Genomic DNA, 23123 nt, shown 5'->3' on the forward strand with positions numbered 1-23123 from the left:
GAAGGAAGGGGAAGTCACCAGGGACTAGAAATGAGTAGAGAGACAACTGACCAACCATCCCGTGAATGGTACCGTATATTGGGGGCATCCACCTGCCTCTTCCCCAGTGCATGCGCGAACTTTTGGCAGGTTGGACACTCAGCTGTGGCTGTAGTCAGGTTGGCCTCAGTGAGCAGAAGCCCATATTGCTGAGCCCGTGTATAAATCGCATTCCTGCTACCATGGCCTCTTTGTTAATGAGCCCATTGGGCAAAGATAGAATGGCTGGGTAAAGAGACTGGCTTAGTCCTCCAAACTGGTTATTTTATCTACGGGGTTATTAAGCACCTTCTCTGTAGAGTTTGCCCTTTGGTAAGCATTCACATGGGGCATAAATTGCTTCATATTCTGTGCCCTTTCAAAGAGGTCTGTCCATATACCTTATCCCCAGATTTCCTGTCACCAGTTCTCTAATTATTCCTTCCAAATCTCTGAATATCCAGTCATACCATTAAACACTGTCCATGAGTCAGTATAGAACAGTATCTCTGTCATCTCTCCTTCCAGGCAAAATGAACAACTAGGTACCCTGTTCAAGCTTCTGGCCCTGGAAGGGCTTCCCTTCACCACTGTCCTTCAGGACCCCAGAATGGGGCTCTAGTATTGTTGTCATCTGCATGTTATCATGCAGAGATATCAGTAAACAAGCTTGATTTCCCCCCCCCCCCCTCAGTGAGATGGTCATAGACAATTCTCCATGAGATAAAATATATCCAGATTGAGAGGAAAGAAGCAGTATAGCAGGAATAGGAACCTTGGGCATATGGGCCACTTGCTTATGCAAATTATTTATGCCTTCAGGACCTGCTCAAGCCTGATCTCATGTACATCCCTTCCTTCTGATGATGAAGTGCTTCAGTATACACCCAACCATATTGCTTTGTTGGTCCAACAAAACTTAGTTCATGATGGACTGCCCAGGTCACATGGTAACATGGTGGCCCATGATCAAGCAAGCATTCATTCTAAGGCCCTGTGGTAAGCCAAAAGCTGTTTTTCAAAAAAGGGTAATAGTTATTTGTACCGGATGACATAGCTTTTTTACAGAATGCTGGAGATCTGGCCTGAGATTCACCTAAAGTTGTGCAATAACCGTTCAAGATCCCTATCTAGCACAGATACGTCAAGCAACATTGGATCTAGTGGGTTATATAACCCAAGTGGCAAAGCAGCTTTCACAGCAGCCCATATGTGTTGCAGAGCCTTCAGTTGTTGTGGGCCTCTCTTACATCCAGCAGTCTTGGTAAATGGTTCATAGTTGCATACCCAAATGAGGAACAGATTGCTTCAAAAATCCAAGGAGGTCTACTGGGCATTGCACTTCTTTCTCAGTATTAAGAGAGAGTAGGTGCAGCAACTTCATCACCTTGAAAGGGATATCTTGAATTGCTCAAGACCATAGGGCTCACAGAAATTTTACCAGTGTGGAAGACCTGTGAATTTTTGTGGAATTTATTTCCCACCCTCTGGAGTGCATATATTTTACCACAGTATTTAGATCAGTTGCTGCTTCTTGTTCACCAAGTCTAATCAGCATGAAATTATTAGTGTAGTGGACCAGCATGGTGCCCTTCGAATGGAAAGGCAGTTAAGGTCCCTGTGGATTAGATTATTACTAAGACCAGGAGAATTAATAGCAGGTAGGCCAGTGAAAATGTATAGCTAACCCTGACAGCTGAATGCTTACTGCTTATGATGATCTCATTCTCAGGTCTGTAGCTGCAGACCTGGTACCAGGGATATGTTGATTTGCTTTAGCAAGAAAACCACATCTAAAGCAGCAGCAGCAGTGGGATACACAACCTGAATAAGTTACAAAAATCCATTGTCATTCTCCAAGATTTGTCTTTCTTCTGCTTAGGCCATATAGATGAGTTGAATGGGAATGTGGTAAGAGTCATCACCCTAGGATCTTTCCAGTATTTAGTGATTGGATCATACTTTTTGCCTTATATTCTAGGAACTAAGTGAACTTGATTCTGGACATAGGTGTAAAGCTTTACTGTGCAATGCAGTAGTCATTGACCACAGGTAGCTGTGAGTGCTTGAAATGTGACTGGTCCAAAAGGAGATGTGTTGTATGTGTAAACTACACACTAGATTTTGAAACTTTCTGTCTTCCCGTTCATTCAGTAATGTTTGCCTTTACTTATTGAAGCATTGTTGTAATAGTTGCTTTAAGGTCTTTGGTGTTTAATTCTAATATCTGTGTAATCTTGGGAATAACATCTGTTGACTTTTCCTTCTCATGTTGAGATTTCCCTGTTTCTTCATGTGCCATATTATTTTGGATTATATCTTGGACATTTTGAATATTATGATATGAGACCCTAGGTTTTATTTAAGTTCTAAGGAAAAGGTTAATTTGTGTGTGTGTGTGTGTGTGTGTGTATGTCAGTGTCTAGTCAACCAGATTATGTTCAGGAAACAGATTCCTACCTGCATTCTCAGGGCTCTAGTTCCAACGTCAGTTCGGTTTTCTGGGCATTTCTATTTAGATCATTTCCATGTGTGTGACCCAGTGTCCATTCTGGGACCAGAGTGGTAGTAAGTATATCTTGTTGCTCTGTTCTTAAAGCCTATGGTATGGATGTTTAGGGTCACATCCATGCACGCAGAGCTCAGAGGTGAGCCCTGAAGTTCATATACAACTCTATGCGATTGTTTGCTTGATATCCCTCCACACCCCAATCTTACCAACATTTTCCAGCTCTCAGACTCTCCCTTGCCAGTAGTCTGGCTAAAAAACAGGGGCTCTAGTTTTCCTGTTCCGCTGATCAATTCCTACAACTGTGTCTGTTTCCAAGTCAAGTGGTAAGAGGACAGAGAGATAAAAAGCAGTGAGGATTTGCCTCACACTCTTGGGATTACAATTCCTGGGGTCAGAAAAAAGGGTTCACTTCTCCCAGGGTTTTAGGTGCCTGCCCAGTCACCACTACCATCTCTCTGCTGCTACTGCCATAGAATTGGCTGGAGACCAGGATAGAAGAGAAGGGAAAAAAGAGGGATTTCCCCTAGTTTCTCAGACCAACAAGGGCCCCCTTCCCTGTTCCTCACTAGAAAGGGAGGGATTTTCTTGGAGCTTTTTCTTATCCGGTGTACACTTCTCAGTTTTGGGCTGCCTTTGGGTCCAGGCGAGGCAATACCTGAGAAAAAACATGGCAAACTCACCACCACTTCAATGGAACTTCATATTCTGTGCTTCTTTTCCAATCTGCCTGCTACTGTTTATTTTCATAGTCTTCAGATAGGTACTCTATGCATTCTTTTTGTTTGGTTGGTTTTTGGTTATAGATTTATTTGTTTTAAAAAATAGATTTTCTATTTTAGAGTAGTTTTAGGTTCACAGCAAAGTTGAGTGGAAAGTACAGAGTTTCTATATATGCCTCTTGCACCCACACACTCACAGCCTCCCCCACTGTTACATCCCAGCACCACAGTGGTACATTTGTTACAATAGATGAAGCGACATTGACACATCATTATCACCCACAGTTCATAGTTTACATTAGGGTTCACTCTTTTTTTTTTTTTTAAGGAAGCCTTTCATTTTTATTTAAAAAAAAAATTTTTTTAATTAATTAATTAATTTAATTTATGTTTTGGCTGCGTTGGGTCTTCATTGCTGCACGCGGACTTTCTCTAGTTGCGGCTAGGGGAGGCTACTCTTTATTGCGGTGCGCGGGCTTCTCATTGTGGTGGCTTCTCTTGTTGTGGAGCACAGGCTCTAGATGCGCGGACTTCAGTAGTTGTGGCACGTGGGCTCAGTAGTTGTGACTCTCGGGCTCTAGAGCTCAGGCTCAGTAGTTGTGGCTCACGGGCTTAGTTGCTCCACAGCAGGTGGGATCTTCCTGGACCAGGGCTTGAACCCGTGTCCCCTGCGTTGACAGGTGGATTCTTAACCACTGTGCCACCAGGGAAGCCCTGAAACAGGCTCTTAGAGTTGGTTCATGGTCCATCTCTTTGAGCAAGTTGTCTCCTGTTTGGACTTGGAACTTAATCTCAAAGAAATTAGTATTTTGCATCAAAATTTTGGCAAGTTTTGCCAAGTGTGATTATGATATTACCCATGATACTGAATTGTTGAAAAACTTGCCTTTCTGTGCCTGATGTCTTTCTGGTGTTATTTGACCTATTACTAGTAGATTGGGGAGGAAAATGTCTGTTTCATCCAGTCACAAATCCCAAATGTATTTCATAGATTACTGAGGTAAGTTAAACTTTATTATGTTTTCAGCTTTCATCTTACCTTCTACAATAGCCATTCAGTGGCTATTCTCTTGTTGCGGAGCATGGACTCTAGGTGTGCGGGCTCAGGAGTTGTGGCTCTCAGGCTCTAGAGTACAGGCTTAGTAGTTGTGGCGTACGGACTTAGTTGCTCTGTGGCATGTGGGATCTTACTGGACCAGGGCTCGAACCCGTGTCCCCTGCGTTGGCCGGCGGATTCTTAACCACTGTGCCACCACGGAAGCCCTCCCTGTGCTATCTTAATTCAACTTTTGAATATCTAATCGCCGGGTATCCAGCAAAACTGAATTTTTTCTGTCACATTAGCAGTTTATTTTTTTCTGCCATATCTCGATCACATTATTTCAGTAACTTTTATTCAGTTGATTATAGCAGGATAAGTGAGTGGTAGGAAAAGGAAGATTGAGTAATTTGGGGTACCAGTAAATATCACCTTACATGCTTGGTAAATTGGATTTCTTTTCTTTTTTTTTTTTTAACATTTATTTATTTACTTGGCTGTGCTGGGTCTTAGTTGCGGCCCGGGGATCTTCATTGCTGCGTGCGGGATCTTTGTTGCAGCATGCAGGATCTTTTAGTTGCGGCACGTGGGATCTTTAATTGCGACATGTGGGATCTTTTAGTTGCGGCATGCAGAATCTTTAGATGCAGCATGTGAACTCTTTATTTGCGGCAAGTGGGATCTAGTTCCCTGACCAGGGATTGAACCCGGGCCCCCTGCATTGGGAGTGTGGAGTCTTAGCCACTGGACCACCAGGGAAGTCCTGGTAAATTGGATTTCAAATTTTTAACTTCCTTCCTGTTATAAAATTATACATCCATTCCTTTTGCTATGCAGCTTTTCAGTGGTTCATGGTGTATTTCCATGCCCTGTTGATGTTTTTCTTGGACTTGCTTGGGCCAGTAAAATATTAGTGAACAGAGGTCTTAAATATGCTCCTCCGATTTAACTTGGTCTCCTGCAGCCCTGTGATCTACCATGACAGGAGTGTGCCCCACATATTCACTGCCCCTTCAGTGACTAGGCCCAATATGAATGACACATTGGAATAGTTCTGAACTTGAGAACCCAACCAAGATCAGCTGATCCACAGTCAATCTGCAGACTCATGAGCATAAAAGTGAATGTTGTAGACTACAGAGATTTTGAGGTTGTTAGTTACCCAAGAAAAACTGACTAATGCAGTCAAATTCTGTTAATGCATACCAGTACTTTTCTTTACTTGAAACATATATTTTTAGTTTTTTCTCTGTATTTATAGGGCAGAGAAGATAGAGGAAAATATTTTTAAGCAAAAAAGTAAACTAGGACATCTATACTGGACTAATTGCAGTATTATTCCTTAAGGAGTATTATTAGATTCTAAAATTATCAGCTAAGTTTTAACATTAGAACATTTCAAGTGAAAAGAGATACTTCACTAAATCAAATGCATTCTTCTAGATATATTGTCTTTAAACAATCTAGTGCTGATTTTTCTTTAATTAGGGAATTATTACGCTAATGACATGTCTCTTTGTAAACCTGTAAAATACTATAATTCCATATAAATCAGTCTCATGTCTATTCATGAAAGCCCAAAGATTAGAAATCTATTAAGAAAGAGACTTGAAAAATAGGTCTAGGAGATATAGTGTTCATCTGATCACAGTTCCAGAGAGAAAGAGAAGAGAACCGTTGGAAGAAAAGAATTGGTCAACATAGTAAAAGAAAGGACCCAGTGACTAATGAGAAATAAAAAGTTAAGACCTATTCTGGTAAAATTTTTGAAATCCAAAGATAAGGAATAAATCCTAGATTTCTACCAACAGAAGTTCGGGGGAAAGATAATAGTGACCTGTACTATGGTAGTGATAGGAGAAATGAAGAGAACATGGTAGATTTGAACTCTATATGAGGTTGATAATCTGCAGAATAGCTATTGCATTTGTTGCAAAGGGATGTGATGGGAAGAAATGAATGATTACTAGTCTTCTGGTTTGAATAAATATGTGAGTAGGTGGTAAATACGTAATATTTTTTAATTGAGGTAATTTACCATTTTAACCATTTTAATGTGTACAATTCAGTGGTTTTAGAACATTTACAATGTTGTGCAACCATCACAGCTATATAATCCATCACCCCAAAAGGAAACCCTGTACTTATTAAGCAGTCACTCCCCATTCCTGTAGTCACCTCTGGCAACCACTAATCTACTTTCTGTCTGGATTTGCTTATTCTGAACATTTCATATAAATGGAATCATACAACATGTGGCATTGTTTTTGTCTGGCTTCTTTCACTTAGTATAACGTTTTCAGAGTTTATCAGTGTTGTAGCATGAATCAAGCCTTCATTATTTTTATTGCTAAATAATATTTCATTGTATAGATATACCACATTTTGTTTATTGATTCATCAGTTAATGACATTTGAGTTGTTTCTGCTTCTTGGCTATTATGAATAATGCTTCATGAACATGAACATTCATGCTCAGGTTTTTGCTTGAAAACCTGTTTTCATTGCCTTTGGGTATATACATAGAAGAGGGATAGCTGGGTTGTATGGTAATTCTGTGTCTAACTTTTTGAGGAACTGCCAAACTGTTTTATACAGCAGCTGTACCATCTTATATTCCCACCAGCAATGTTTGAAGGTTCTAATTTCTCCACATCCTTACCAACACTTCTTTGTTGTTGTTGTTGTTTTATTAGCCATCCTACTGGGTGTGAAATGGTATTTCATTGTGGCTCTGATTTGCATTTCTTTAATGACTGATGATATGAGTATCTTTTTATGAGCTTATTGTCCATTTGTATTGTAAATTTCTCTTCAGAGAAATGTCTGCTCAAGTTTTTTGCCTACTTTTAAATTGCATTGTGTCTCTTTTTGTGGTTAAGTTCTAGGAGTTCTTTTTATGTTCTTGATTCTAGACTCTTTTTTTTTTTTAAGTTTTTTATTTTAAAAACTTTTTTTGGCCGTGCCACGCTGGCATGTGGATCTTAGTTCCCCAACCAGGGATTGAACCTGTCCCCCTTCAGTGGAAGCACGGAGTCTTAACCACTGGACTGCCAGGGAAGTCCCCTCAATTCTAGACTCTTATCAGATAAATGATTTGCAAATATTTTCTCCCATTCTGAGGGTTGTCTTTTCACTCTCTTGATAGTGTCCTTTGATGCACAAATGTTTTATCTTCCAGTTTGCTAATTCTCTCTTCATCTGTGTCTAATCTGTTTTTTCAATCCATCTATTGAGTTTTTATTTTCATAATTTTAATTATTGCTGAAATTCTAAACTTTTACTTTCTTTAAATATTAGCATGTTAATTTTTTTCTTTTTACATAAGATGACACACAATTTTAATACAGCATTTGGTCAGTATTTCTCAATAGAAACTCTCAACACTTTTGACTCAGTAATTGACTGTGTCTAGGAGCCATGATGTATATTAGGTCTCCAGAACTTATTCATCTAATAACTGAAAGTTTTTACCCTTTGACCAACATCTCCTTTTGCCACCACCATTCTCCTCTCGCCACCACCATTCTCCTCTCTACTACTATGATTTTGGCCTTATTTTTTAGATTCCACATATAAGTGAGATTACGTAGAGATTATTTCTTTCTGTGTCTGGTGGCTTATTTCACTTAGCATAATGTCCTCCAGGTTCATCCTATTGTTGCAAGTGGAAGGAGTTTCTTCTTTTTTAAGGCTGAATAATATTCCTCAGAGAGAGAGGAAGAGAGAGGGAAAGAAAGAGAGAGAGAGAGTGTGTGTATGTGTGTGTGTGTGTGTGTGTGTGTGTGTGTGTAAAATCACATTTTCTTCATCCATTCATCCATTGACAGACACTAAAATTGTTTCTATATTGTGGCTACTTTGAATAATGCTGCAGTGAACATGGGAGTGCAAGTATCTCTTTGAAATGGTAATTTTATTTCCTTTTGATATATACTCAGAAGTAGGTTTTCTGGCTCATATGGTAGCTCTATTTTTAATTTTTTGAGGAATCTCCATACTGTTTTTTGTAATCATTGTACCCATTTACATTCCCACCAACAGTGTATAGGGGTTCCTTTTTCTCTACATCATTGCCAATACTTATTATCTTTTGACTTTTTGGTAATAGCTTTCCTAACAGGTGTGAGGTGGTATCTCATTGTGATTTTGATTTTTGTGATTGATGATTGTTGATGTTGAGTACATTTTCGTGTGCCTGTTGCCCATTCGTATGTCTTCTTTGGAAAATATTTATTCAGGTCCTTTGCCCATTTTTTAAAATATTTATTTATTTATTTATAATTATTTTTTTGGCTGTGTTGGGTCTTCGTTGCTGTGTGTGGGCTTTCTCTAGTTGCAGTGAGTGGGGGCTACTCTTTGTTGTGGGATGTGGGCCTCTCATTGCAGTGGCTTCTCTTGTTGAGGAGCATGGGCTTTAGGCACGCAGGCTTCAGTAGTTCTGGCTCGCGGGCTCTAGAGTGCAGGCTCAGTAGTTGTGGTGCATGGGCTTAGCTGCTTCGCGGCATGTGGGATCTTCCTGGACCAGGGCTCGAACCCATGTCCCCTGCATTGGCAGGTGGATTCTTAACCACTGCACCACCAGGGAAGTCCTGCCCATTTTTTAATTAGGTTTTTTGTTTGTTTGTTTTATTTTGCTATTGAATATGAGTTCTTTACATATTTTTAGTATTAACCCCTTATCTGATATGGTTTGCAAACATTTTCTCCCATTCTGTAGGTTACCTTTTCATTTTGTTGATGGTTTCCTTTGCTGTGCAGAAACTTTTTAGTTTGATATAGTCTCACTTGTTTTACTTTTGTTTTTGTTGCTTGTGCTTTTGATGTCAAATCCCAAAAAAATCATTTTCAAGATGAATTTCATGGACTTTTCCCCCTGTGTTTTCTGCTAAGAACTTTATGGTTTCAGGTCTTAGGTTTAAGTTTTAACCCATTTTCAGTTGATTTTTGTATATGGTGTAGGATAAGGATCCAGTTTCATTCTTTTGCATGTGGATATTCAGTTTTTCCAATGCTATTTATTGAAGAGACTATCCTTTCCCCATTGTATATTCTTGGTGCCCTTGTCAAAGATTAGTTGACCGTATATGCATGGGTTTATTTCTGGGTTCTCTATTCTGTTCCATTGATCTATGTGTCTGTTTTTGTGCTAGTACCAAATTGTTTTCCTACTGCTTTGTAATATAATTTGAAATTAGGAAGTGTGTTATGCCTCCAGTTTTGTTCTTCTTGCTCAAGATTACTTGATTACGTTAGCTATTCAGAATCTTTTGTGGATCCATGCAAATTTTAGAGTTGCTTTTTCTATTTCTGTGAAAAAATGCCATTGGAATTTTGATAGGGATTACATTGGATCTGTAGATTACTTTGGGTAGTATGGACATTTTAACGATATTAATTCTTACAGTCCATGAATACAGGATATCTTTCCATTTATTTGTGTCTTCAGTTTCTTCACCAGTGTCTTATAGTTCTCAATGTATAGATCTTTCACCTCCTTGGTTAAATTCATTCCTAAGTATTTTAATCTTTTTGGTGTTAAGCATACTACTTTAAATTCTGTGTCTTATTGTTCCATAGTCTGTATTCCCTCTGAGACTATTTATTTTGCATGGTCTTTCTGATTTGCTTTTTTCATGTTCTCTCTTTGTTATTGTTAGTTAAGGACCAGATATTGTATATGAAAGATTGTGGAAGTATTTTGAGATCTATGATGATGTTATCTTCTTCTAAGAAGATTTATGTTTGTTTTTGGCAGGGACTAGCAATCCAAGATTGCCTTAATTAAATTTTGTGGTAGACATTTGGAGCTGAGCTTCAGTCCTGTAAAGGCCAGTCTAGTTTTTTTTTTTAATAAATAAATTAATTTATTTTTGGCTGCGTTGGGTCTTTCTTGCTGCATGTGGGCTTTCTCTAGTTGCAGAGAGCGGGGGCTACTCTTTGTTGTGGTGCACAGGCTTCTCACTGCGGTGGCTTCTCTTGTTGCAGAGCATAGGCTCTAGGGTGTGTGGGCTTCAGTAGTTGTGGCGTGCAGGCTCTGTAGTCATGGCACGTGGGCTCTAGAGCGCAGACTCAGTAGTTGTGGCACATGGGCTTAGTTGCTCCGTGGCATGTGGGATCTTCCCGGACCAGGGCTCGAACCCATGTTCCCTGCATTGGCAGGCAGATTCTTAACCACTGCGCCACCGGGAAGGTCCCTAGTTTTGGTTTATACTCACTCCTGGAATGTAGCCCTTTGGGGTTCCAAACAAAAGTGTTGGAGTTTTACCAGCTCCCCCTTCGCAGCTTGGTTCTCCAGCCATTCCAGTACTTGTCTTCCCAGCTCTGTAAAACTGTCAATGGCTTCTTAGCCTTTCAGATGCCACAAAGTAAAAAATGGCCCCAAATGCCAGGTCTCAGTCTTCTCCTTGTAATTCTTCATCATGCTATTAACTCTCCAGTGCCTTCAGGAAGATTTTTAAAATGTATATAGTTGTAGTTTTCTTAGGGAAAAGTTGGTCTGAAGTATTTAATCTGCCATTACCAGAATTAGAAGTCAACAGTATGTAAGTGGAAGTAAACAGCATATCATTTACTCTTTTTTTAAATGTTTGAGCAGATTCAAAAATCAGCATATAAATGTTAGTCTTACCCATTTATATTTTCATGTACATTCTTGGAGAAAGAGAATAAGAAATAGAGTTACAGTAATCCTACTAGGAATTGCACAGATTGGATTGTCAAGCAGGGGGATATCTTCTTTCATGTTTGTCTTCTCAGGGACAATTGAAGACCATTGCTGTAATCGTAACACTTGTTGCATTGTACTGTAATCATTTTTTATTATGACTACATTTTTCATGAGACAGTGAGCCCCTTACAAGGAGGAATCCTGTCTTATTCATGTTCAGTTTCCTAGTGCTGGACTTGAAGTTAAGTACCCAGTTATGTAGACATGAATCTGTGTGTTGGGAATTCCTTATTTTCTTTTCACAGTGAAAAATCAATGTCAGTGTACACTGTGCTGAGTCATCCAAAAAGATAAATTTTAATAGAGAAGAATTTTAGTAGAAGAATATTTTCTCACCAGCTCTTTTCTCCCATTCTCTTCTGTGTAACAACAGGTGGCATCTCCACAGAAAGCGACTGTGCTTTTGAGCCAGACTACGCCGTCCCACCACTTCCAGTGAGTGAAGGTATGCAGCACATTCGGATTATGGAGGGCATGTCTCGCTCTCTTCCATCCTCCCCCTTACTCACACATCAGTCTATCAGTGTTCGGCTCCAACCTGTGAAGAAGTTAACTGGTAAGGACTTTACCTAAATTTAGTATATTTAACAGGAAACCTAACAGTATGGCACTCTAGGTCATATCAGATATGTTTATGTGCATCTCTAGGTTTTTCCTCTTTGGCCTTACTAATGTCACAGACTCTTGGAGAGTGGAGCTCCTACTGATTTTAGTTTAGGGAATTAGAATAGTGCTCCATTTGACAGATTGTTGTATTTATTTCCTAAATGATCCATCTGTTGTGGACATATTTTTCTAGGCTTTCAGGAAGTTTTCAGTTTTGCCAGAATATACTGTTGTTCTGATTGCATTTATCAGCTTGTTCATGTCAGATTACCAAATGGAGATATTGTAATTTTAGAATAATAAAAGCTTCATAGTTTAGCAAAGGTACATCCGTTTGAAATCCTGATTTGTATATTTCATAACTATTTTTAAAAGCTGATCTAGATATTTACCTCTCCATGGTACAGTACTCCAACTTGTTAGGATATTTACTATAATTCATAAGTTGTGGATTGACTTTAATATGATCTCACAGTATGTATTGTGCAGTCAGATCAAGTTGTTAGGTATGAAACTGTGTCTTGATTAAATGAACTTTTATCCCTTAAAGCTTTTTCAGGGAAGAAATTTTAATATATTAAATGATACTTATGTGCGAAAATATGTACACCTGGATCACTTTGTCCGGTTTCTTTTAACATTATTAGTTTATATCAACATCAATAAGTTGACTGGTATTGAATGGATTATGAGTGTATGGAGGCAAGAAATGAAGTCATTCCCAAAGGCTATATTGACTTCCTCCTATGTGTCTGACATTGAGTTAGACAGTAGTGTTGATTATTGAATGACAATTCAAAAGAAAATAAGATGATAGAGGGGGAAATGAGATTTTTCAGACTCTTCCATCTATTTTGAATGAAACTTTTACAATGTTTATAATTTTCATTAAAATAATAGTATTTCTTTATTCTGTAGTTCCACAGAGCATAACTTATGCTTCTTTACAACCTGCACAAAGCATAAGTTATGCCTCTTATATTTTTTATTGTTTTTTTTAGGCATCTTCAAATGACTGAGTCAAAGTCTACTTTGATTCTTGGGTCATTAGGTAAAAATCAGTAAAGTAACTTAATAACATTTTACTAAAATACTTATTCCTTCTGTTATCTGAAAACAGGGTAAGTTTTATGTGATTGGGCTTGAATAAAAATTTCAATGCTTAGAAATCCCTGCTTTTTCTTACAGTTTAAGGTATTATTGATTACTGAAAATACAAATAATCAAATCTGATGGCTGTCAAGTGATGTGCTTCATTTTACTACACATATTGGAAGAAATAGTAAGAAAAATTCAGTTTCCTTATAGAAGTTAGCTGAATTGCCTGAGGTTTTAGAGATAGCACTTTCCTATCCCATTAGCCTATCCCAGTTTGAACTTTAACTTAAATAGACAACCTTTAGATGACCTAAAAGATAAATACATATGTCAACAACATGCCTGATGTCACAGAGATAGTACAGGGAAGCAGTAATAGGAAGTACACTTGGTTAATTACAGGTATGAACTATTCAGTTTTAATTTTACAGTGCTCGAAGTATAATCATCCTCTCAAATAATTTTATTTACCGAAGAGGTTGTCAGAGGCCTAAGAATTTGAAGTTTGAGAATGCATTTTTAAATATCTGAATGAAAGAAATCTGTCTCCTGAAAGAGGATGCCATGAAAATTTTTCTGTGGCCAATTTTCTGCCAAGTGAATTAGATGATAAGAATTTTCTGGTTTAACCTGGAATGAAATTACTTTGAAATTTAAATTAAAAATATTATTTAGTAGATTATTCATCAGTTATCTTTCCTTTCCTAATTATATTTTGTTATAAATAAGTAAAAAGAACTTTGTATGGGAAAAGATTAACTGACCATAAGGAAATGTCCTTCAGAGAATGGTTCTTAACAAAATACATTAATTTAATATGGCCATTAGGGCTACACTTCCTAATTTATGCATTTCCATTCATTTAAACTTCCAACTACCTTATCCTTCTTGTATTCATATTACAACCAAACTGAATAAGTAGGGCCAGAATAGTTATTTTCTTCTGTTTTCTTTCTGACTTTCTAATATTTAGTCCCCTGTCTCTGCTATGGTCAGGGTAGTTTGCTCATTATTCTTCTGTGCTTTTCACTTAATCATTAAACAAATATTTGTTCAGGACCTACTATATGCCAGGCACTGCTATAGATACAGTAAATAGAGTAGAGGAAAAGACAGTTGAGGCTCCTGCCTTCAAGGTATTTATATTCCAGTTGGGAGGGAGACTGATAATAAACATATAACTAATAAATAAATAATTTTAGATAGTAACGAGTACTGTGAAGGTGAGAAAGACTGGGGTTAGAGGTAGGTTCTTTCTATGAAGTGATCAAGGAGAGTCAGAGAAGGAGATATTTGAACTGAGGTCTGAATAACAAAAAGAAGCCAGCCATGGGAAGATCTGGGATCAGAGCCTTCCAGGCAGAGGGAACAGGGGGAACAAAAGTCCTAAAGCAGAAAGCAACGTTGGCATGTTCAAGGATTAGAAAGAAGACAGGTGTGTTGTCAGCAAAATAAGTCAGAGGGGAGGGGAGTATGAAATAATTGAAGAGGTAGGCAGAAGCCAGAGTTTTTAGAATCATGGTAAGGAACGTACTCTGTGGGATTTTAAGCAGAGCTGGAATGGGATGTAATATGATCTGATTTAGCTTTTAATCAGATCTTGGTGGCAAACGTGCTAAGAGTAGATAGAGTATGGGGGTCTGGAGTATCCCATTAACCTTGGGTGTGTTTTCCTGATCTTTAATAGATCTTTAACTTCTAACAAGTTAGTAGAGGTTGAAAAGACAATCTTTTTTTTTGTTTTATCTTGTAAAACATAATGGAGCAACCTTTTCCTATTATTACATAACCTTTGTACTCTCAACATATTTGTCTTATACACACAGGTGTATGTGAAGATCCATTTCCAAATACTTTGACTTCTCTTTAGTCTCGAGGGAGTGAGAATGGGGAAAGGTTTGCTCAAGAATAAAGACATGTAATTTGAAGCTTGAAAACTAATTATATATATATTAACTATGTATATTTAGAATATATATAGCTCTGTCCTGTACAAAAACAAGTTACCATAAAAGTGATCAAGAGAGAAACAGGCTCTGTGGTCATACTGCTTGAGTTTGTATCCCAGCTCTGAGAAAGTCACTTTACTACTGCCTGCTTCTGTTTCTTCATCTGCAAAATGGGGTTAACAATACCTCCTACCTCATGGATAGTCAGGTCTATAACCCATTGATGGTTATCACATTGCTTAATACTTGATTAAAACTGTGTTTGGCAAATAATAAATGCTCAGAAAGTGTTCGCTGTTATTGTTAACAAAATTGTTAAATTTGGTGAGAAGTTTTTAAAAATTTCTTTTAGCATTAGACACCAATTTGGAACTTTAAAACTTTACACGTTTTAAAAATTATACTTTTTAATGAGTAATAGTAATAACGATAATAATTCTCATTTGAGTGCCTGTTGTGTTGACATACACATGTAAACTCACGTATTCTTCACATGTATCTCAATTTTACACATGAATAAATTAAATCTTAGAGAGGTAAAATGTCTTGCTCAAAATGATACAACTAGGAAACGGTCAGAGCCAAGATTAATACCTAGGCCTTTAAACCCTAAATGTGTCTCATTTTACCAATGAAAAAATTGAGGTTTAGAGAACTTAACCAACTCACCCAAGGCATCTGGTATATCGCTTAAGACTTTTTTGTTAAAAAAAGTAACATAGCCAAATGGTTTAAGCCAATATAGGGAAACTAGAAGACCTAGAGGTTAGTCAAGCCTCAAGGTTCACTTGCTCAGTGGATGTTGCTCTGCACTGGGGGAGGCGTGGAAGAGAGTGTGCAGAGACATACCATTGGCCCCAGTAACCGTGGTCATGGGATTGCCCCCGTTCTCTGGATTCTTACTCAGTGACCTTTTCCAGATGCTTTTGTTCATAATATCATAAAGCCCCTCAGCATACTTCTTAAAATATAGATAATTGGGAGTGCCAGTAGTTCACTCATTCAACACTTAGTGAATTTACACTGTCTGCCTACTATGTACACTGTAGGTTTAGTAAAAGTTAAATTTTGAGTATTCATACTGTTAGTCGGGCTGTAAATTGGTACACCCTTTTTTTATTAAAGTTTTTAAAAATTTATTTATTTATTTGTTTATTTATGGCTGCGTTGGGTTGCTGTGTGCGGGCTTTCTCCAGTTGTGCCGAGCGGGGGCTACGCTTCGTTGCAGTGCGCAGGCTTCTCATTGTGGTGGCTTCTCTTGTTGTGGAGCACGGGCTCTAGGCACGCGGGCTTCAGTAGTTGTGGCGTGCAGGCTTCAGTAGTTGTGGCTCGCGGGCTCTAGAGCGCAGGCTCAGTAGTTGTGGCCATGGGCTTAGTTGCTCCATGGCATGTGGGATCTTTCCAGACCAGGGATCGAACCCATGTCCCCTGCATTGGGAGGTGGATTCTTAACCACTGTGCTACCAGGGAAGTTCCAGTACGCCTTTTTGTAGAACAGTTTGAAATATGTATCAAAATTGTAATGCACATAATCTTTTACACAACAATTTTATTGCTAACATTGTATTTTATAAATAAATTTGAACAAATTTGAAATGTATATGTGTGTATGTGTATGTATATATAATATTGTTTATGTAGTAAAAAAATGAAAATCTAAATATCAATAATAGTAATGCACTTGTGTTTTAAAATGATATGCAAACATACACACATCACACTTGTGTTCATTTGGTGGTGGAGTGGAGATACGATAGCTCTAACTCAAAAGCAGGAGGAGAATGACATGAATTTTGTTGTATATCCTTCTATCATGTTTGTATTTTTATGTGTAAAACCCAGTGTATCTCATGAGGCAATATAACGAAATGGACCCTGACTGCCCTTTTCTAATTGTGTCAGCTTGTGTAAAGTTGCTTAGTCTCTATACTTCAGTTTCCTTGTTTCTAAAATAAGAATAATAATAGTATTTACCTCATAGGACTATAAGAGAATTGGATGAGTTCGTTTGTGTAAAAGCTCATAAAACAGCGTCTGGCATAGAATAAGTAGTCCAATAAATGTTAGCAACGGTCATTATTATAATTTTAAAATAGATTTGGGTGACTTTCTGTCAGCTGTCAAATATGAATTCTGAGCCTTTGGAGGATGACCTTCAAGTAATTTATTTAATAGCCTTAAGTAAGTCCCTCTCCTGTTCTGAGGAGTAACCTTAAAATACTGATATCAAAAGGATTAGTATCTGGGAATACTAATTAGTATTAGCCTCTGAGAAAAGATTTTTTGGCCTGATTTTTAAAGTATTTGCTACCAGTAGATTGTAATGACCAAGTGGCAATCCAATTTAGATGGTAAATAAGTTACAATAACCAGTCTGATCATGCTGCAGCCTAGTTATTTTAGATGCTAGCTAAGGCCAAAATATTATTTTAAAATACGTTATTAATAAAATGGAATCATTGACTTGTTTCTGAGACATCCTGGAAAAATTGCTTACAGCTATTTTGGCATTAAAAAGAGTCTATACATAGTCTACATAGTCTGATATATTGTAGTGTACTTATGATATGTTCTTCACATAAGAATAATTATCTTACAATTGTTAGAAACACTGGAATTCAAGGTGTACTTTAGTAAATTTTATTAGAAAAAATACAGGGTTGCTATGAAGATTAAATAAGATTTCTTAAACATACAACCTAGCATGTAATAAACATTGATAAATGTTACTTTTCTTTTTTTTTAATTTAATTTATTTTTTATACAGCAGGTTCTTATTAGTTATGATAAATGTTAGTTTTCATTTTATATCTTGGATAAAGTGGAAATATAGTCTTGAGAAAATTATTGAAAAGCCAGTTTGGAAATATAAAGAGCCTAGAGATCATGTTAGTCTTCACAGTTTGATTTATCTTAGTGTACTCATGCTACTGTAGGATAAGAGTAAATACAGCTAGGGATTTATAACCAGGGAGGAAGATGGCAAGGGTGGCAGTGGATGGAAAATTACTAAGTGGAGACATCAAGGGTAGGGGAATTCTTGCTGAAGGCAAACCAGGGAATTAGATATCAAGTGTGGGGGGTTCTTGCTGAACTGACTTTGCAGGATTCTTGATACAACTGGTCTAAGCTGGGTGTAAGATAGGCTACAAGGATGTACTGTACAACATGGGGAATAGAGCCAATATTTTGTAATAACTGTAAGTGGAGTGTAACTTTTAAAAATTGTGTAGATAGGTAGGTAGGTAGGTAGGTAGGTAGATAGATAGATAGATAGATAGATAGATAGATAGATAGATAGGTAGGGGGCTCAGAGCAGCCTGACTAAATTTTAGTTAAGGAGAGAGTCTTTGTCATTATGTATATTTTGAACACCTAAATGGCAACATACATTATCAAATAAAGAGTTCTTTATTTGATGTTTGCATGCGCTGAATTTGCAACATAATTAAATCTGCTCTTTTTAGATTTTTATAGGAACTCAAGAGTTTGTATAGAGCAAATAATTTTCTCTTCTACTATTTTTTTTCATATTTAAATGGAAGTCACTCATACAGAGTAAAAGCATTGTTTATACCATTGTGGTATTTATAGTGGGATTATTTAAGACAACTATAGTGTTGCTGTGTATATTCCACTGAAATACAGTAGTTCTGTCTTCCTACCTCTATTCAACCACTACTGGGTAAAGGTTGAAAAAAAATGCCAAAGTGTCCCTTAACGGAGAAAGAGCCAGAATCCTCTGGTGAGGATCAGCAGTGCCCAGGAACCTCTGGAGTCAAATACTCACATTTTAGGGTCTGAGTTGACTTAGCCAAGTATATGCAAGATTGTAAGAAACCATGATAGTATTTTTCAACAGAACTCTTATCAGTACCTACCTACGAGAAGTTGTTCTTTATAAACTTGTACTCAGTTTCCCATTTCCTTGTATCTCTCTAAATGGTCATTACCTCCTACAATGTATTCTTTTTTATTTGAAGACTAATATTTTCTAGAAGAAAATAGTGTCTTCCTAGGAAAGCTATAGCATATAGTGCAAACGAGGGTAATTCCCAACAAGATGTTTTTATAATTTTCCCGTGAAACTTATTTTTAGCCTTCATCTGTGTTTTAAAAAAAAAAAAAATTCCTGAGAGGTGTTCTTTTCTTTGATGTAGAATTTAACTGGTAAGCAAATGAGCTGATCCCCTACTTTCTTTTTCTATCTTAGTAGTTGTTTGGTTAAGATCTCAGTTGTAGAAAACTGAGTTGCCTTGGCTAGTCTAAACAGAAAGACATTTAGTGAAGTGTTATGATAGCTTTCAGAATCTCCAGGAAGGCCTGACTGCAGCCAGAAACTCCACCACCCTACAATCCTAAAGGAACAACACAACTACCTCTATCACAGTTGCCCTGGAGGAACCAGATGTACCCTCACCTTAGTGTTTATCATATACTAATTGATTTCTTTTTTTCCAGTGTGCATATATATATGGTGTATGTATGTTCGAGTGCTTTTATTAGAAAACAAGAAGTACCGAAAGTAAATTTACTATTTAACTCAAGGAGATAGAAGAAGAAGAAGTAAACATAAAACAAGTAATCAAAAACTTAAAAGCAAAAATGAGTAAAACTAAAAAACAAAATAAAAATTCTTGATCAGTGAAGCCACAAACAAGTTCACTGAAAAGATTAAGAGAGTAGAACAATCTTTGACAGGTATGCTTTTCCACCAAAGAGGAAAAGAGGAGAGAGGAAAGTTAACATATAAGATACATAGAACAAGGAATGAAATAGCTGCTGATAATAATGTTCTTTACTGTAACAGAATATAGTATACAGGCTTATAGCAGAACAACATAAAAACTAGATTAATGGAAGAAAACAAACTGTAAAATTGACTCGAGTAAACTTAAAAATATGACTAGCCCAGTAACCATAGAAATCAAAGAACCCTAAGACTCAGCAGGTCCAGATGATTTTACAGGCAAGTTTTATTAAACTTTTAGGTAATAATAATACTAATAGTAATAATAGATAATGTATATTGAGCTGTTTCTCTGTTCTAGACGGTATGAAATGCTTTACGTAGTGAGCAGATTTAATTTTCATGGCAATCTTAAGTGGATAGTCAGTGGCTTCTATGTGAAAAATTTCAGTGATGGCAAGCTTTCTACTTTGTACTTAGCCTATTTTGTTGAATAGTTTTAACCATCAATTTTCTATTTACACATATGCAAATATCCTCTATTGTTCCCACCTGCTAGTTCAAGTTCTGTTTATTTATGACATAAATGAACCTCCTCTTCCACATGGCAGTCCTTTATATCCTGGAAAGCCATTTTCATATCTGCTTTCTCTAGCTTAAGAGACTTCATTAAGACCTGTCCAGCAAAGTGAGAGAGTGGCATGGACATATATACACTACCAAACGTAAAATAGATAGCTAGTGGGAAGCAGCCGCATAGCACAGGGAGATCAGCTCGGTGGTTTGTGACCACCTAGAGGGGTGGGATAAGGAGGGTGGGAGGGAGGGAGACGCAAGAGGCAAGAGATATGGGAACATATGTGTATGTATAACTGATTCACTTTGTTATAAAGCAGAAACTAACACACCATTGTAAAGCAATTATACTCCAATAAAGATGTTAAAAAATAAATAAATAAATAAAATAAAAAGAATGGCTTTGAAAAAAAAAAAAAAAGACCTGTCCAGTATCGAGATGGTCCTAGGTCTATGTTATTTCCTTTATCTTCTAGTCTAGTAACTATATCAAAATGGACACGAGATTATTTCGGAATTACTTTTCTTTGTGACCCTTTATTGAATCTTAGTGAACATTTTACCTTTTATGAAGGTTTTTTATAAACTATTTGAAATGCATATTTTCCCACTTTCTAGTCCTGTAGCCCTCCTAATTTCTTACGTGGGTTTACAGAGAATGCTATTAGTAGTTTCATGTTCCTGCCTTCATGTTCTTTTAGAACTCAAGTGTAAATTGTGTGGGCCTGGATTTCAAGTATGTTTTTAAACTCATAACTTGGACTTCAGTGACTTAACAATGTTTATTCCACCCTTTTTAGTTTAAATGTAATTAATGGAGAAGATTAAAGCAAAAAAAGGGAGTAATTGTTCTATGTCTCTTGCTTGGAGGCAGGTTGTTGTTAACCACGGCAAACTTTGGAGGCAGTTATACTTGTTATGCAGGGTTCAAGCCCTTACTCTGCCACTTATTAGCTGTATGACCTTGGTCAAGACACTTCAGTCCTCTGAGCATGTTTTCTAATCTGTATTATAATATTATTATTATCATTGTTCAAGGCTACTTAGTAAGGTACAATCTGGTAACAATCACTAAGAGGAGGTCTAAACAGACCCTAAACATTAGGGTGATCAGCAGTATGTAACTGGTGGTGTGAACAGGAAAAGGGTGAAACCTGTTAATCCAAGGGAATCTTGGGACAGACAGCAGGCACAGTTCCAGGGGGGGACAAGTGGTTAATATTAAGGAAAATGTTTAACAATGAGAACCCATCATAAAGCAATGTTTTGTTGTCAGCAGATCTTTATGGAAGAATGATACTGATATATCTATAATGTGGCAGAGTTAAGGCTCAGAACTCTAGGCCCAAAAGAACCAATAGTGCCATACTGGTCAAGAGCCCAGCCTTTCCACTTGGACAGAGAACCAGGTTAAAATTCCACACTCATTCATTTGTAAGCTGTATGTCTGGACAGATGAATACTTTTTGAGCTTCTCTTTCCTCTATAATATGTATAGTAGGAAAAATAATGCCTTAGGGCTGAGAGGAATACAGAAATGTTTGTATAGAGTTTCTCTATGTTCCTAACATTACTGTGTCAAACATTTAAGTATGATTTGACAGTTACTACCATGAAGCTCTGTTACATTCGACACTACACCCTGGATGTAATTCTCAATATTTGAAAGAGCCTAAAAGAAAATACACATTTACTTGTCATAAAATTATACAGGCTAGCTTATTTTGTTTTGGATGAAATTATATCGCCTTTCTGTGATCAACTTATATTTATTTGAAACTCCATTTAATTGTTTATTATATCTCTGTTTAAATTAATAAATAAAATTTTTGAACAGATAAAACCTTTTAAAATTTAAGTCTATATGGGAGGAAATAATAAAAGGAATCCTAACAGGTGAAAAAGTTGGCAAGTACTTGGTTGATAATCTCTGATAACCTTTTGAGCTAGTGTGTGGTGTTTCTAAGAGTTGAATATCACTTTTAAAGATGGCAGTGAAGTTTATAGAAAAAAAATTCTTCATTGTCGATCCTTCCTTTGTGATTTCCCCAGAAAACTCACCATGATTTTCTGGCACAGTTCCTAGGAAGTCCATTTTTAAAGTTAATTGTCCCTGTTTTCCCTACTTATCTACCCACTTGCTATGGAATATGAGCAGTTCAAAAAGTGTCAGATATTGAATGTAGGTACTAAATAACGTTGGTCATCAGTAATACTCTTCAGTCACAAAGCATCATAAAGGCAAATAAGTAAATATCCATGATTCAAAGGAAATCCTCTTAGTGACTCTCCAAACAGGAAGTAAATTATAGTATGGGATTATATAAAGCTTAGCATAGAATATATACTCACATTATAACAGTGCTTATTATAATGCTAACCCATGTTTTATTTCTCATTATAGAATATTATGTGCCCTAAATGATGTATTCAGCTTGTAAGAGTAATAAATTCACGGCATGACAGAATACTCCCTCTTTGATGAACATTTTAAACACCAGAGGGCAGAGTGTTCCAAAGGACATTTTCTGTTATCCCATTATCATTCATTCTTTCATGTCATTGGCTGCATTTAAAAAAAGGAAGAAATATGGCCATTTGAGAATCACCTATGTATCTGAGTGATCTGTTTTGTTTAGACAACATAATGAGCAGTGTTCTGATACATGCTAGAGTTGGTTAGTCCACATTTTTCCTCCTTTTCTAGTTAAAGTCTATATTTCTGGCTTCTGAAAGCGACTTTTTTTAAGTCATATGTACATCTATATCATTTAGTGAGTTTCATAAATTGAAGATTTATTTAGTGAACTAAGTAAAGTGAGAGAAAGGTAATCAATATGTATGTCTTGTAACTCATATGCCCTTTTATGTTCTACTTATCCATAAAAACATTCTGAAAGAGCCACCTGCCAGCTAATGATCTTTTTCAACTATTGGGATTGTAATGTAGAGATAGCATCACACACATTTGAGGAAATTTTATTCAGGGCTTAGGTAATAAAGTCAACATATCAAGTAAAAACTGTATATAATAAAAATTATCCTCTGAAATCCCTTAAGAAGATAATTCACAGCATTCATTAAACAGAAATACTGCTTTTCAATATGTCCAACCCTGCCAGTTTTTTAAACTCTTTTACTGACCACCAGATGAATAGTTGGCTCATGTGTAGAGACCACATTATA

General features: G+C 36.9%; 1 protein-coding gene across 7 annotated transcripts in view; it reads left to right on the plus strand.

Moving 5' to 3' along the window:
• Positions 1–23123, plus strand: part of TANC2 (tetratricopeptide repeat, ankyrin repeat and coiled-coil containing 2) — a 360962-nt gene that overhangs the window by 106016 nt on the left and 231823 nt on the right. For 4 of the 7 annotated variants that reach the window (XM_057535654.1, XM_057535645.1, XM_057535646.1 and 1 more), the window contains exon 4: positions 11392–11574. In XM_057535654.1, the coding sequence (XP_057391637.1) occupies positions 11392–11574 (183 nt within the window). The remainder of the gene's footprint in view (positions 1–11391; positions 11575–23123) is intronic. The other 3 variants (XM_057535648.1, XM_057535649.1, XM_057535650.1) reach the window with 1 other exon arrangement.

The sequence above is a fragment of the Balaenoptera acutorostrata genome, chromosome 20 (assembly GCF_949987535.1).
Source record: "Balaenoptera acutorostrata chromosome 20, mBalAcu1.1, whole genome shotgun sequence".
In the NCBI taxonomy this organism is placed as follows: Eukaryota; Metazoa; Chordata; class Mammalia; order Artiodactyla; family Balaenopteridae; genus Balaenoptera; species Balaenoptera acutorostrata.